At 47.2% G+C, this 17,184-nt stretch overlaps 1 protein-coding gene across 4 annotated transcripts in view; it reads right to left on the bottom strand.

The window, feature by feature from the left end:
- Positions 1-4,568: 4,568 nt before the first annotated feature.
- The window catches only part of ETS1 (ETS proto-oncogene 1, transcription factor), a 142,447-nt gene continuing 129,831 nt past the window's right edge, over positions 4,569-17,184 (bottom strand). For all 4 annotated transcript variants that reach the window (XM_069565460.1, XM_069565461.1, XM_069565462.1 and 1 more), the window contains 2 exons: positions 10,056-10,174; positions 4,569-8,403 (listed from right to left, as the gene is read on the bottom strand). In XM_069565460.1, the coding sequence (XP_069421561.1) occupies positions 8,188-8,403; positions 10,056-10,174 (335 nt within the window). In that variant the 3' untranslated portion in view covers positions 4,569-8,187. The remainder of the gene's footprint in view (positions 8,404-10,055; positions 10,175-17,184) is intronic.

The raw sequence follows: 17,184 nt of genomic DNA on the forward strand, positions 1-17,184 counted from the left end.
AGCACAGATCGGGTCAAATGACTTGGCCTTGGGAAGATCCTCGGGGCCCCACCTTACTCTTACCTGGCCCACAAGGCCCTGAGCCGTCTCCTGTTTCCCCATCCTCACCTGTCACCACCACTTCTCTCATCCTGCACTATGGGGTCCCAGAACAACTTCCAGACTCTATTGGTCCATGCACTTTCTCCCTTCTAGACCTGAATGTCCTTCGCTCTCCACCCAGCTAACTGCTACTCCCCATTAGGACATAAATTCTTCCAGGTTCGGTGTTTCTCCTGATATCAAAGCACCCCATTATTCCACTGGATAGGAATTCTTCCAGTTACTTGTCTACAACCTGTCATTCACTAGAAGCAGAGCAAAGGGGAAACTGCATCTATATTTCCCTTCTGGTTTCCCTAATACTGGGCACACTGAGAACTACACAACAGTGGTTCAGTGACCGTCTTTTACCTGAATAAATCTGGGTGGTAGTGTCATCATGTAGGGGTACCTTCCAGCTAGAACATCCTGTAACCCCATGAACTGTGATCTACAAGACCCCGTATTTTTAGTTTCTGAAAACCAGGAGATAAAAGCCTTCTGCCACCCCAGAACCCAACCTGAACATCAGCACTGAGCAGACTGTTGGAATCCATTAGAACTAATAGAAACTGTGTGTGTGTGCTTAGTCACTCAGTCATGTCCTACTCTTTGGGACCCCATGGACCATAGCCCGCCAGGCTCCTCTGTCCATGAGGATTCTCCAGGTAAGAATGCAGGAGTGGGTTGCCATGGTCTCCTCCAAAGGATCTTCCCAACCCAGGGATTGAACCCGGGTCTCCAGCACTGCAGGGATTCTTTACCGTCTGAGCCACCAGGGAGTCAACTGGGGTCAACTTTAAACTAGGATGTGTTACTTGGGAAATGGATGAGAGTCAGAGTAGAGAAAGGGGACTGGAGCTGGGAGGAAAGGGCATAAGAGTCATGATTAAATTTCAGGATTTGCCTGTAGAAAAGTTAAAGACAGCCTGCTCCTGGCAGGCAGTGTCTTGGGCTGACAGTGTGGAATGGGCAGGGAGAAAGCGGCTGTCAAATGACTGCTGTAGGTCCCCTAAGTGGCTGCTGACAGCCTCGTTTCTCCACGTGCTGTCACATGGCAGGACCAGAGCTGACCTGACATCATAGCTCTGAAAGATGCTATGGCTGAGAGCCCACTAGAACCCGGATGGCAGGAAAGGTGAGATGCAGGACTAGGCTTTGGGGATTGCCCAGCAGGTACTGAGAACTGGCCACTGCTGAGCCCCCAGGGCTGCTCCAGGCAGATGGTCATCACTGTCATCACCTTGGGCGTCAGCACATTGAGGTACACCCGGCAATCAAATGAAACCGGCTTTTCCAGGATAGAACTATTTTCCAGGAAAATGGGGGGAAAAAAAGAAAAGGTCTGGGACATTCAGTAAAGCAGGAAATGTCACTGACCAAGAGGCAGAGAGGCCACAGCCCCCCTCCTCAGCTAATTTGGAGTTCTCAATTCCCAATATTTCCCCCTCAATTTCAAGCCTTTTAACATTTTCACTGGTCAATCAACAGCTGCTTTTATCAGACTTTGTTAAACCCCTGCCTCCTTGCAAGAAGGGCCTTAAAAAGACCTTTTCTCTTCTGCTACTCATTGTTCTTTGGGGAGGATTCTCCTAACTGGGAGTAATCTCAAGGACCAGGAGATAATCTGCGGTATGCTGAGCAATAAACCCATTAAAGGGCAGAGGCCAGTCCTTGGAGGGTCAAGAAGCCCTGCATCTGAGCTACAGAAAGGTTTCTGTGCAACTGGCATTTTCACCACAAACCACAGCCCAGAGAAGCGCTGGGGAGAAGCGGGGCTTGGAAAGGGTGTGGGACTGGAAAAGTTCCTTACTGAAAGAAGACTGTCCTTGTCCCCTTTGGGTGTATGAAGCATCTCTCTTAGTAACCAGGGCTGTGGTTCCCAGGGAGGGTGAGCCACCAGCAGCAGCATCAAAAGGGACCTTTCAGAGTTCCTGGGTGGCAACATGGCTTCACAGAAACAAGGGCTTAGAAGCAGCTGGTTCTGATGAACTCGATGACCTCTTGCGCTCTCTTCCACGGTAGGTTTCCAGAATAACGTGAAGTTTCACGCCAAGAACACGTGGGAGATGGAGAGATGGTCACAGGGCTGGCAAACTCAAATTCTACAGGGACGAGGCAGGAATGTAATGTGGGGCTGAGCCACTGGAGACAAGACAGGAGATTCATTTGCATTTTGAAGGGGCAGCCTCCACTCGGCCAGTTCATGGGCCGGGGCGGGGGGGGGGGGGGGGGGGGGGAAGGGGTTACTCTGCAGGATTCCGAGACAAGCCCATGGTCTTACTGCCAGACACCTGAGCTGCAGAGGCGAGTCCTGACACTGTCAAGGACACGCTGAGCAACCTGGCACTACAGACCCAGCCCACAGACAACCTGTGTGTGCTCTGCAGTCCCCACTGCCTGGCTCATTTCACTCACAATCCTCTTCCTTCTTTAGGTTAAAATAGTTACACTTCATTACATGGGTAAGCTCTTTCGCTCAATTTTTGGTCACGAGGTATTCATTTATTTTTGGCATGGGTGCTGTAGGTTGCCCCAAGGTCATAGCAGTGTGGAGCTAGACTAGCCTTGGGCAATAACTCTATCTTACAACTGCCCAAAGCCTGTCAAAACCTGTAGATGTCTGACCATCAGCTTCGTTTTTCAAAATTTTTCATATATGGTTTACTTTAAAATTATCTTTATTAAAAAAGCAAACAAAACATTTGTAAATAATGTGAAAAGAAAAGAAATGAAAAATCATTGCAACCCAGAGACTGCCATGTTTAACACTGTTATAGGCAGCTCTTGCTGTATAATACCCACTCTAACACTGGGAAGTTTAAAAGAATCATTTAAACTCACTCTATGCCCCTCAGCCAGCTTGGGATGAAATGATCTAGGGTGAACCAGGCTGAGTTTGATTCCAAACTCAGGATGGTGGTTTGGATGGACAGTGCTCCTCTCATTCTCACTGGAGCAGGGGGGAAATTGAGGCACAATCTTCTCATTGCATGTGCAAAGGTGCAAGAGAACACACGATCAGGCAAGCACAATTCAAGTCTTTGCTTGCATTATTTCTTCTAACAACTCATGGGTCAAAGTTAATCATATGGCCAACTCTAAACTCAACGTGACAGTGAAATAAACATACTAGGTCCATAGAGGGAAGGGTAGGAGAAGTGAAGATACCAGGTGTTTTTAAATGATTCCTTTTTTCCCTGCACCACCTTCTATTCTATCCAGACCCGGTTCCCCCAAGTCTGGAGGGAGTTTTAGAAGATACTGTCCCTCCCCCATCACCCCAGCTTCTCTATGGTGGTCTCAGCAAGATCATCGAGATGACTAAAGCCTAGGTGTCTGAGAATTCCCCAGCCAAACGCCAGCTCTTAGTTTGAGCAATAGAGGTCTAAGCTGATTCATTCAAGTGTATCTGGTATCTTTTAACCTAGCCAGCATGAAATAACATACTCTGTAGGAATAACAGCATCTTGACAGTGATGGAAAGCTCTCTGACCAGATCCCTGACTGAGATGAAGTCCTGGTCTCTATATTCTGTGGATTCAGGGGGAGAAGAGCTCAGATGTGGCCTTAGGTTGGCTCTGGAGCTGTGGTTTTGCCCACGTTGGCAACTGAAAGACTAAAAAATATAAGGACCTCCAGCCATCTCACCACGGTCCCCCAGTGAGTGGTGATGGCTTAACTGGGAGGTAGACCTGGAACCCTCCTCTCGGCAAGTCGGGCTCCCTGACCACTGGACCACACAGTCAGTGTTTAATGTCCACTCAGGAAACCTCAAGCTCCAGGCTGGAAGAAACCGATTTTCCAAAAACAGAGCTCTCTTTGTGACCAATTCAGCAAAAATTCTCTTTCCAGCTGTGAGTCGGGATTCATGTTGTGAATGCTGGTGTTAATTAAAAACATCCACCTTCTGCAGTTTTAACAAGAGAAGAGGCACCATGCGGCATGTGTTCCTAAATACGGCTGCATTTATGACTGCTGAGGGCTTGGATGTTACCATTCCCCATTTTCAGCCCCCCCAAAAGAGCTGGGGCCAACATTCATGCGATGGGTCTGAATCAGCACAGGACAAAATGAGTGTAAGAAGGAGGGGGAAGAGTGCTGTTCCCAAGTGTGGACCAAAGATATTCAACGTCCTGTGTCAGTATCAGGAACTTTACCTAGCTGAAATCAAATGCTTATCTGTTGAGTCATTAAAATGTTTCTTCATGTGCCTCTTAGTCCTCAGACACGATCAAAATGTGGTATGATGAGGTGGGGACATTCCACAAAGGATGACTCCATCTTCAGTAACAGGGATGTCAGATGACACTTCCCCATATTCCTATGTTAGTTCTCACTTTATTAGGAAATCTTTATCTGAAATGGTGCAGAGCTAGTGAGATCAGATGAAGTTGCATTCCTTCCTGTGCTTGTCTCTGGTTGGCTAATTTGTCCTCCTTTCACACATGAACCAGACAGGAAAGAACGGAGCCAAACCCACATCGTTATGAATGAATTTCTTTGCTTTTAATCTCACACAGTTTAAAATACAATATGAAATCAGGCTACAGTATATAAAAAATTCTCCAGCAAAATGATGTGCCAGCATCAGCTACTAAAATAAACGAACAAAAAACTCCCCCATAAGAAATTTTTTTTTTGCATTAAAAAAAAAAACACATAGACACTTACATCGCTACATCTCTAAGCTACCTCAGTTCTGATTTTTTAAAAAGCACCTGCTTTTCCTTTTTTTTTAATCTTGCTTTTAAATTTTCAGCTCTTAAAAAATATAAATTATATGAAAATACAAGTTGGAAAATAGTCAAACACAATATAACATCTTTTTCACCCCTATACTTCTCAGCTTAAAAAAAAAAAAGTATTCTAAAAAAAAGTTCAATAACTGAGGCAGTATTCCTGATAGAGATAAATTTCATTTTAATATATATATTTTATATATGTATATGTATACATATATTTATGGTTCCTCAAAACTTCTTTGGAATGTAGATTAAGAGTTCAACCCATTTATATAGACCCCAACAGAGACAGCAGCATGCACAGCATGACGAGGATAGAGAAGGTGTCATTTTCACCATGAAGATTAGGCAGGTTAATGCTCTAAAACCCAGAGTGTTCAGCCCCAAAGTGAGGAAAAGCATATCTGATCTCTGAATGTTACCTCTAATCTCCATAGCCAAAAAACCAGGGCTTTGTGTAGGGAAGTCCCTCCCCTGAAAGCGAAAGGGGACCAAAGTGACTCTGAACCCTACAGCCCAAACCAACATGGGTTAACAGATGCATCTCCAGGAAAACAGAGTTTCACCCAACTCAACCAGATTTGCCCATCCTTCCTCTGAAGTTAACATGTGTTTTTTTGTTTTTTGTTTTTTGTTTTTTAAAGCAGAAATCCAACAATTCTGCTCCATTTCCAGTGTATAAACCACCCACCACTCTTCCTGGGATGGTCTCTGGACAGAAGGAGGAAAAAAAAAAAAGCATCTGGCCAGATTGACGAAGCTGTTTGAACTAACACGCTATCTACAAATACTGGAAACAGTGGACTGGGAGAGAGAGCAGGGCGGGGGAAGGGGGTGCATCTTAGCAAACAAGCGGCTGAAGAGCGTGAGGAGGCACTTGTTTACGTGAATTATGGCAGGAGTCAGACATACACAGGGAGGGCGTCTCAGCATCGATTGAAACGGAAAGGGCTGTTGAGCTGAAAAAGTGATATGCCTGGTGGCAAAGAAGCAAGGACCGGAGTCTGGCCTTGGTTCTACTCTCACCCATCACTGAAATGTGGAAAGACATCATGAGAAAGCCCCAGCATTCTCTCAGCTGCAGTTCTGCACGTCTGCAAACACACACAGAGACACACACACGCGCACGCGCACACACATCTTTGCCAGTGCCCAACAAAGATCACATAATCTAAGAGAAGACAATGTAGTCCAAACAGTTCTGCCTAACACTCCCTGAGCAGCTCCTAAAATATGTCGAGAGCTTCATTAAGGCACCTGCGTCCGGAAGAAGATCGCAATACACAGCTGGGCGAAATGCTGCCTCTGCTTTCCAAGCGGATGCTCCGATTTCTCGGTATGAGGAAGCGCGTGAATCACAGAGTTAAGTTCCTGATAATCCGGGGTCTGCAAGAAGACCTGGGAGAAAACAATCCACTTTCTTGAAGCTATGCTAGAAGGTAGTTAGTAGACTTCCAGTTTCTCAGCTGAAGCCCAACAAGGGCCAACCCCGAGAAGCCCGTCCTGAGGGTTTCTTCCCCTTCCTCGCTGAAAGCCATCCCTCTGTCACCCTCCTTTTCAAATCCGGCACCTGTTGAGCTGAGGAAGAGAGGATTCTAATTGTATTAGGCACTTTTCCTTAGTAGTCAGATGTTGGTCCCCTCTCCCCAAACTCCATTTTCAGATGACCCTTGACAATGACCTCGGTTGATGATGTTTGTAGTTCAACTCCGGGAGAAGTAAAAGTAGATTTGAATCTCATGGACCACCTTATTGCTACACCCAAGCTCCTTTCCTTATAGTTCCTATGCCTTCAAGCTTCCTTCCTTTGCAATTACCAACCTTCCCTTATCCTGCGCCAGGACAACAGATCCAAGCCCGGGACCCTTACAGCATCTGCTCTGTGCACCTTTGCCTGCCCACCCAGTCTCACCTGACACCCGACACAGCTGTCTTAAACCCTTCAAAGGAAAGCCTTGCACTTTTCCCAAAGACAGCCGAGCCACATTTTATTCCTAGGCTCCCTCAGTTTCCATGGCTTCTAAAACCCAGGACATCTAAATGGCTTTTATCAGACTCTCTCCAACTCATGACACGTCTGCGGCTCCTCTTTCACTCACCCAAGAGAAAGCTGTACATTTCCTTCTACTGAACAACAGAGTGGGGAAAAGTGATAACTGTGGGATGCTAGGAAAATAAGACACAAAGGACAGAGTACAGAGTGTTAGTTGGGAAGGACATGCATTCAGGACTTATTTCCTAAGACCTGAGGGGTAATGCCCGTGCATACAGATTTTATTCCAAGTCATGTATGTTACAAGTCTGAAAAACCAGTAGAGAACCAGGTCAATCTCCCTTCACTCCCTCTTTCATAAGACTTCTACAGTGCTCCTACATTTACTATTGTCCAAAGCAGGGCTGCAAAATACATTCAGTTCAAAGACTTAATGCTTCTTAGCTCAATGTTAAGTCCAAACTCTGAGAATATACTCATGACAAATAAGTAGAGGGGTGTGATCATAATTTTTAAAAATTAAAGGAGAAATTCACATGCACAGTTCCCTTGTACCCAAATTAGCATCATTTTTCCCTTCACACATCAGTCACATGAACTTGGGATCCCCAAATCTCAGTGATGGCGCTTTGTCTTTCCAGTGGGGTCTATATAAACAGTTTCCTTTCACTGTGTCAGAATCCTCAGTTGGCAAATAAAAACAAAATTGCATGATACCGCAATACTGAGACCACCTTAGAGCTTAAGACGATTTTTAAGGAAAAAAAAAAAATACTGGCACAAAATTTAATAGAATAAATTTTAACACAAAAACAGTTTCAGCCCCTCCCCACTGAAGTCCATCTTTGTTTCAAAAGTAGAACAAAAAGGTCAATAGTCCATGATTTTCTAGTGTACCCCCAAACCAAAGGCTTTATCCTACCTCCCTCTTTTTTGCCCTCCCAGACCTAAAGACAAAAGGAAATTAATTGCCTTTCATTAGTTTCAAGACTCCTGGCGCATCAATTTCTTTTGCTAATAGGTCCATAACTCAAGACATTTCTTTTTGTGGATGACTTTTTTTTTTAATAACTGGACGTGTTAGTCTCTTCCTCCCTTAAGCCAGATTCTTCAAGCTTCTAAGAAGGCCCTTGCCTCCTGAAAATCCACTCCAGAATTTCTTGTCCCACCCACCCCACCAGTCCTGGCTCTCCTTCAACGGCGCACAATGGATTATAGCTGCAGCTCACTTAGCTCCCACCCCTGAATGTAAAAAAAATGAGTTCTGGAAAATTAAAAATAGAATAACAATTAAAAAATTAAGAGTCCGACCGACATGGTTGTTCTCTGAAATGTCTCAGCAGGGTTTCCCCGGCCCCTCAGCGTCCATCACTCGTCGGCGTCGGGCTTGACATCCAGCATGGCATGGAGCTCCTCGGGCGTGTACCCCAGCAGGCTTTGCAGGTCACACACAAAACGGTACACGTAGCGTTTACCCGCTGTCTTGTGGATGATGTTTTTGTCATAATAGTAGCGAAGGCCACGGCTCAGTTTCTCATAATTCATCTTAGGCTTGTTTTTCCTTTTTCCCCATCTCCTGGCCACCTGAAATTTAATTTTTAAAAAAGAAGAGGGGTGAACACTTCCAGAATAAGCCCACGATACATGTTAATATGCCTGCACTCATTGGTGATGACCCATGATGTTCAAAAGATGGCTAGAGATTCATCGACAAAGAAGTTACTTTTCTGAATTCCAAGTTTTGAGGGCTAGACCAGATTGGCAGTGAAGTTGACTCTTTAAGCTGATGAAAATGCAGTGACCCTGAACTTCTATGGAATGGGAGTTAAAGCATTTGATATTTAAAAAAGAGTCTTTTTTAATAGGAGACACTATAGAGTCTCCTCTTACCCTGTATTATTAATAGAACGTCTTTGCTTTGAAAGCATGAAATCTGATGTGAGGGATGACGGACTGAGTTACAGTCACACCTGTCTTTCATCAACAGGAAGCATCTTTTTTTTTTTTGAGGCCCAGGGCTTCTCACTTCAGCCGGAACAGAGGGCCTCTCTCTTGTTCACTGCTCTGCATCCTCTGAATTTGGGCGTGTCACAGAGCAACCACTCCCTATTTGTTTTTTTGTTTTTGTTTTCTTATTGGTGTATAATTGATTTACAATGTTGTGTTAGTTTCCGGTGTATAGCAAAGTGATTCACTTCTACATACATATATTTTCAGATCTTTTCCCCTTATAGATTATCACAGAATACTGACTAGAGCTCCCTGTGCTAGACGGTAGGTCCTTGCTGGTTGTCGACTCTCTGTGACCCCATGGACTATACACATCCATGGAATTCTCCAGGCCAGAATACTGGAGTGGGTATCTTTTCCCTTCTCCAGGGGATCTTTGCAACCCAGGGATCAAACCAAGGTCTCCTGCATTACAGGCAGATTCTTTACCAGCTGAGCCACAAGGGAAGGCCAAGAATACTGGAGTGGGTAGCCTATCCCTTTCTCCAGTGGATCTTCCCGATCCAGTGATTGAACCAGGGTCTCCTGCATTGCAGGTGGATTCTTTACCATCTGAGCAATCAGGGAAGCCCACGGGCAATGTGTACATGTTCATCTCAGACTCAGTGCATTCCTCCTCCCCTCACTGTTTGTTGATGAAAAAACAAAATGATGAGCAAATCTCACCAAACGCTGAAGGCCTCTCAAATTGTCAGATGCCTTCCATATTCACAGAGCCACAAGGCCAACAAGGGAACAAAGTCAGAGAAGGCAACTTCTGTTTTTGTTGTTGAGTCGTTTCCAACACTTTTTGCAACCCCATGGACTGCAGCCCACCAGGTTCTGGTCCATAGCATTTTCTAGGCAAGAATATAGGAGTGGGTTGCCATTTCCTTCTCCAGGGGATCTTCCCAACCAAGGGACTGAACCTGAGTACCCTGCACTGGCAGGTAGGTTCTTTACCACTGAGCCACCAGGGAAGCCCAACTTGTGTTTACAAAAGGCCTAACATGTGACAGGCACTGTAGGCACGTCCTATCCATTAAGCTGAAAAATAAACGGGCAACCTAGGTCTTTTCTGTGTTTTCCAAATGATGCAACTCAGGCTCAGAGGAGGTCCCCCAAGTAGCAGGTGGCAGAGCTGGGATTCAAACCCTAGAAAACACCATCAAGCCCCACACAACCCATCCCCAGAGCTCTCTCTCACCATCCCTGGACATAACACTCTCAAGTCACTCCCTCCTTACCTCATCTGGGTCAGAAAGCTTGAATTCCCAGCCATCTCCTGTCCAGCTGATGAAAGACTGACAGGACTTATCCGTGAGTAATTCCAGAAGAAACTGCCACAGCTGGATGGGTCCGCTGCCTGGAGACACAAGCCACGGTGAATCACTGTCCCAGGTGTGCCACATGCTCAGCAGCGAACCCCGGCCCCTTCCCTCCCAGCCCATCCGCCAGGGGAAAGCAAGGAATACCCAGAGCACAAGAGTTGCAGGAGCTGGTGGAACAGACCAGAACGGTGAAGAATTCCCACCAAAACTGCCTTTAGGATGGAGTATCAATTGCCTTATTTAGATCGATTTAAAAGTCAGTCCATCTTTTATGGCTAAGCAAATTCTAGAAAGAAAATCCTGGATTGCTCCTTTGAGATATTCTAAGGCAACATGGTCAGCTTGGCCTTCAAAGACAAAGTCATTATTTCTGCCTTATGAAGTACTCAAGGTATGAACCGAGGAGTGTCTTTGTCAGCTCCAAGCAGAAGTCAAAAGCCCATAAGCAAAGTCTACAGTAAGGACCCTTTGGTCCCTGGTTTTCAAGGGAGAAGAATCATTACCTTAGGGCGATCTAACAAGGGAAGAGAAGTTAGATGTTCTCTTGGTCATAATAGTCCTCTCTACCACAATCCAGTCCCCCAAGATCCCTACAGGCAAGCATCCAAACTAAGAAAGGAAGGAAATTAACTTGCCAGCTATGAAATCCTCAAAGGTCAGGTTAGCACTGTCTCAGAAATTCACCACGGTAAAGCAAACTCTAATTCACACACACACACACACACACACACACACACACAAACACTTCTCATCTTAGTCATTAACACTGCCAATGTCTTAGTTCTGGAAGCCCTGACATACTCTGTTAGTTTATCTTATACTAAAAGAGTCTGTGCTACATAGATTTCCTTCTAGGATAGTTTTCTATTCAGAAATGACAATGATGCCAGAGATTCCTATCTGATTTATGGGTGTAGCTAGAGAGACAGATATGGGCTCAACAGTCCACAATGCTTGTTAAACATCTACGCTGTGTAGATGTGTAGGCCTTGTTAACACCATCTCAGAAGCGATCTGGACACAGTGCAGCTGGAGACAGCCAGTCCGTGTAGACAAAGAAAGCCTGGCATGCTCTGACTCAGGTAAGAAAACTTGAGTTTGTTAGGCTCTAATCCTTAACCTGAGTTCCAAATGTGTCTGATCCTAAGTAAACTGAGATGCAGTAGGAAACAAGCTTGCCTTGCCTCTCGATCTAATAAGGAAATGCCCTTCATGATCTAGGAAGGCAATCTCTTGTCATGTCTTGGACACACCTACAAGACATTTTCACGTTCACCATTTTGCTTATTCCTAAAACCCACTCCCCAATCTCCTTATAGGCTTGGCAGACTGGGCTGACTGCCTCCATTCTATCGGTGCAGAGTAAGGTGCTCAGGAAAAATGACATCACGTTGGTCTAGGCACAGTTAGAAAACAGTGGGCCAATCCCCAGACCTTCACTCCAGGCCCCCGGGTAATCTTGATGGACGCCTATGAGCAAACAGCAGCTGGTGCTCATCATCACTGGTGGGATACCCCAAGGAAGCCTTGGCCATAGTAATAGCATCCCAGTGGTCCCTCCTCAGCCCAGCCCAAGCTCAGCAAGGAAAATGAAATACCTCTACCTCACCCTTCTATGAATGAACCCCGAGTAGTTTAAAACCATCTTGCAAGAAATACCTTACACATATTCTAGAATTAAATAATTCAGCCAATGCCTGCAAAGTATATTAACATTTGAAGAAACAGTCCCAGGAATGACACTGGTAAAGCCTTACCCACTTCTCTGTTTCTACCCCAATGGAAAAAAAAAAAAAAACATTTTCTAGACAGCTCAGACACATTTGCAGTTTCCTTGGCAGCCAAGTAGTCACCAGCTACCACCCTCTGCCAGAAGGAATGTCCTGTCGTGATTTCCTATGAGGAATCCATTGAGAAGCCATCCGGATGGGCAGCAGGAAGAAAACAAATTTCTATTAAGAAATGCTATAGAATTAGTTACAATAGCCCTTGTGACATAATAGGTATCCTGAAGAAGTATAGAATAGATACCCACTGAACCACAGAATAGATACCCACTGAACCACTGAAATGAGACATGAAAGGAAAAACCAACTATCCCAAAATTACAAAAATAAGCCAGGGAGTTCATGGTCCTCTTTTGGGTCAAGATCACAGACCATAGACATGGTGGAGAGAGGTCTGCTTTCAGACACCTGGTAAAGGAAAACAGGAACAGAAGCCAGGATTTACTGTGCACCTACTATGTGCCACAGTAATATGTCATGTTTTAGAGCATCTTATTGGGTTCCCCAAAATGTTCATTCGGGTTTTTCTGTTACATCATAGGGAAAAATCCGAATGATCTTTTTGCCCAATCCAATATTTATCCCTAGCAATAACTCCCTGAGTAGATACTACTGTTATCACATTTGTTTCTCCCACTGTACAGCAGAGAAAACTGACCCACTGCGTGTCCTGTCCAAGGTTGTGCAGGTCAGAAGTGGTATGGCTAGAACCCAGGCAGCCTGCCTGACCCCCTAAATCTCTCTCTCAAGCCATGGACTTGCCCCCAGGCAAGTCCAACCCAGAGCTGGCATCTAACCTGCCCGCTGGCTGCAATGGTCCTTGGGGTAAAAGGACCTTACATTTGAAAAACAGCTCTTCCTCATGGCTCACAGCAAGCAGTCCAGGACACCGGACGGCCAGTGGTTCCCCAGTCAGTCTGACCACTGGGGACGTTGGTGTCCTCTACACAGGTGATACTTCCAGCTCCATCTGCACCCCTCATGGTCACCATTAGGCCATGTAGTTTCATTACTTCTCACCCCCACTGTGTGTGTGTGTGTGTGTGTGTGTGTGTGTGTGCGCACGCTCAGTCATGGCCAACTCTTCGTGATCCTATGAAGCCTGCTAGGCTCCCCGCCCATGGGATTTTTCAGGCAAGAACACTGGAGTGGGTTGCCATTTCCTTCTCCAAGGGAGCTTTCTGGCCCAGGGGTCGAACCTGAGTCTTCTGCATCTCCTGCACTGGCAGCCGGACTTTCCACCGCTGAGCCACGGGGTATGCCCCTCTTTCATTCCACTTGTCTTACAGTCCCTTTATGGATAAGGGCTCTAGTCACACCAGGTTGAGGAAAGAGGAAGAATCATGGGGATTCTTTTCCCTGGGAAGTTGTGGTCAATGGCAGCGAGAAGCAAGCACCTCCAGATTCCCGGGGAGGGGGGTCCAAGAGCCACCTCGGGCCCCCGCCCTTCAGATGTGCAGCCATAGAGTGGGGACGGGGCTTGGATCAGCATCACAGGGACCAGCTCACGAGGGAGGGACGTCAGACAGGACTATTCCCACTGTCCCTGCTGCCACTTCAGAGCCGCACCCCACTGTCTGCGTGCATCTGACCCCTGGGGTCTGCAGATGTGGCCCGAGACGGGGTGCGTCCTTGCACGTGGGTGTTTTTCCCCCTCCGTGTGAGCTGTCCTTTGTTCATAAGGAACACAAAACTGAAATTCGGGAACTGGGAACCCAAGTCCTAGGTGTGGTGCCTCTTTTTTTCCCTATTTACTGAAGGGAAGAGGGAGGGTAAATAGGAAAACCAGATGCCGAGAAAAAGGACAGGGTGCAGGATGGGGAGGCAGGGAGGAACGTGTCTCCAGGGCTGCACAAGAACGAAGTCATAGCAGCAGTGATGTCAGTGTGAATTTCCTTCCCTTATTCTTGAGGAGAGATCCTGCCAGCCTAGCCCCGCCAACGGCACGCACGGCGCTCCCACCCGGGGCATTCTGGAAGCCGCTGCTAGCCTTTCAGAAAGCCCACAATGTGACCCTGAATAAAAGGGATCCATGATGCTTCCCAGAAATTCCTCTCTTGTACATTTCTGCTGACACCCCAACCCTCTTTTAGGTTGTGCAGGCATCAGAGATAGGACAGACATGGGCTTCTTTTCCCTGCCAGACAGTCCGGAATGTGGGCGTCGGGGTGGCTGGTGCCCAGGCTGGACCAGTGGAGAGTCCCATGCTGGAGCCTGTTTCCATGACAATGTATCCATCCTCCCCTTGGGTCTGGGAGGGAAGATGGGGACCTCTCAGGGTGGCCCACTCCCAAAGGTGGCTCTGGAGTCACTGGCAACTCTGACCTGCTGGTAGCACCCAAGTCCAGACCCAAGGGAAGTTCTCAAGCCCCAGACTTGCCCACATGCTGGCTGAGGCTGGCCCGCTCGATCTGAGTTCTCGCAGAGGCTGTTTCTGCATCGCTCGGGGTCAGTCTGCCCAATCTGCCAGGGCTCCGTCCCTGCCCCCCTCCCTCCGGCACATCTTCATGTGGAAAAGCCTTCTCTCGCCTCCATTCCACTCACACCTCCTCTCGGCCCTGGGCCCAGCCCCCGCCACCCACCCAACCGGACTCTGGTCCCAGTGACCTTTGTCCCAGGAGCAGAGAATGGTACTAATAATAGTGCCAGTCATGGGCAGGGGAGCTCACACACCGAGTGTGACTCACAATGCTGTCCCTGTCCAGGGGCCCAGGGCAGTCAACGGCGGCCTTCACCAGGCCGCCCCGGGGTGTCAGACGTCAGGAATCCAGTGGCATCACTGGGAAACTATGCTTCTCAAGTCGAAGCTCTGAGCTACAACAACAGAGGGTCCCTGTTTGAAGGAAGTCTCTCTCGCAGGCGGGGCGGGGAGGTGGGGGGGACGCCCCCCCTCCGCGGCTGCAGTGGGGAATTTCCTCTGACTGCTTTGTTCTTCTCGGCTTCTGGGGAAGAGGAAAATTCTCAGTACAACACTGACAGCCCTAATCTGAAAATGGTGACAAGGCCTCTGGACCGATAACATAGGGTGGGTACCTGGAAGGACCCCAGGACAGCAAAGCAAGTCGCAGGAGGATACCTCCCTCCAGGGGGACCCCTAAAGCCTGTCAAATCCAAGGCTATAATCTCTCTCTCTTTTTTCTTTTTAGGCAAAACTTCAAGCGAATTTCTACTCATTGAGTTGATTACACCCCTTCTCTTTGTCTAGGGACTAGAAGGTCCCCATCTATCTAGATGAGAGGTAGTTATGTAAAAGCCCTGCTTTTTTTGCCCCTCCGTTATTCTGAGGCTAAGATGGGAGCTACTTAGGTAAAAGGAAAGGCACAGGCTAGGACGGGAGGTTGGCAAGGTGTTCCCGATGCTCTGGATCATAATCCCTCTCCATGTGGCCACGTGTGGGTATCTTTTCTTCCCATTTTCTAGACGTGGGGGTTGCCAGCCATGGCAATGATCTCACTGCTCGCGAACCGCGGTCAGAGGGGGACTTCAGCTTTTCTAGTTCAGCTGCACGTTCTCGCTCCGTCACCTGTGCCCAGCGCAAGGCTAACACAGAAGAGTTAGGGCCCGGGCAGCCTCCCATCATGCTCTGCTCTCAGCAGGGCCAGCCCTGACAACTGGCTCTCCCTGCGTCTCTCTCATCCCTAGAACACATGCTCCAGGGGCAGGGCCCGTGTGTTTCTACTGCTGTAACCCAAAGCCTGGGATGGTGCCTCACCAACAAACACCAGCTATCAAAAAACCTGCTTGCTTCAGCTCCCTGGGAGCCTGGGTTGCATCTGATTGACCCTTACAGGCATAGTCAGTGCCTGGCCTGGGACCCGGTCTTGGACAGGTGAGCTCTGTAAACATTTACTGAACTGTCTTACTCAAACAATCCTCCTGTGCGGAAAGGTATCAGGGTTTTGAAAAGGTGACCCAAACTGCTTCTCTCTATTAAACTATATTTGGGGCCAAACAATATGGGGGACTCCCAGGCTACATTTCATCAACATGCGCCCCAAAATAAAAACGACCACACCTCAGGTCCTTTGGGGATTCATCTGCTACTTTGAGAATCTAATCTCTGTAGCTCGACTCTCAAAGTCAAATCAAACACCTAAGTGTGGGCAGGACACCGCATTTATTTTAACCTATGAAACTCTCATGGTTGGTCACCCTTGCAGCAGGGTTTACTTGGCTCCAACAGCACACATCTGACAGGTGGTCCTAAAACAGAGGAACGGGACCAAGCGGCCCCGCCCTCTCACCCAGGTGTCTCTACCCACAGCCAAACGATGGTGGCAAAAACAGAACACTCGAATCCAGAAATGACCCATCTGTTCACAAGTCTATCTTTCTTACAAACTACTGCAGGATGGCATCACTGACTCAGTGGACATGAGGTTGAACAAACTCCAGGAGATGGTGAAGGACAGGGTGCCTGGCATGCGGTAGGTAGACCATGAGGTTGCAGAGAGCCGGACAAGACTGAACGACTGAACACAGCAACTGCAGGAGCACCCACCTCTGGGGGCTGGTGGGCGACCCCAGCATCTAAACGTCACCTGCTTCTTGTCAACCCTATTCTAAATTATCATTCATAGATGATCCCAAAGTCCCTCTTTCTCCTTTCGGTTCTTGTGACATGACGTTTAATGAGAAACTGAACAGAAAGCATCCTGACAGTGTTTTGACCTCTGGGCCAAATTCAACAGGAAGCTGCACTGTCCTCTGCCTAAGGATGAAGGAGTCGGTACCAGGGCACCAGGAAGATTTTCAAAAGATGGAAGAGCGGAGACTGCATGGTACTTTGGCTTGTTTTTATACCTGTAAGAGCCTTTCCCCGTTTCTTCTGAGTTATGTCCCTCCTTTTCTCCCAACTCAACCCAATCTCATCTCATCTCCACCACAATCCACACACAATCCATTCTGTAACTGGCTGAGATGCCTTGGTTCAACAAATCACTCTAAACCATTATGTTCTAGACACTTGTTCTCTATCAAAGGCTAGTAACTCAAGGGCAGCAATCCAGGATCTAAGTTCCTATAACTCAACGCATAACCACAAACAACATTCTAACAGGTGCTTGAAAAACATCCCTCATGAATATCATGAAAGACAACAGGTTCATGCCCTTGCATTTATGGATGCTGGAATAGCCAGTATCGAGCAATGGAAACAATTAAGAAAACAAAACCAGCCTTTAATGTCAAGTCCACGTCTCTGAAACAGTAGACCAAAAGAAAGGAGGAAGCGTTTCAAAATATTTAAATAAACAAAT

The sequence above is a fragment of the Ovis canadensis genome, chromosome 21 (assembly GCF_042477335.2).
Source record: "Ovis canadensis isolate MfBH-ARS-UI-01 breed Bighorn chromosome 21, ARS-UI_OviCan_v2, whole genome shotgun sequence".
Taxonomy (NCBI): domain Eukaryota; kingdom Metazoa; phylum Chordata; class Mammalia; order Artiodactyla; family Bovidae; genus Ovis; species Ovis canadensis.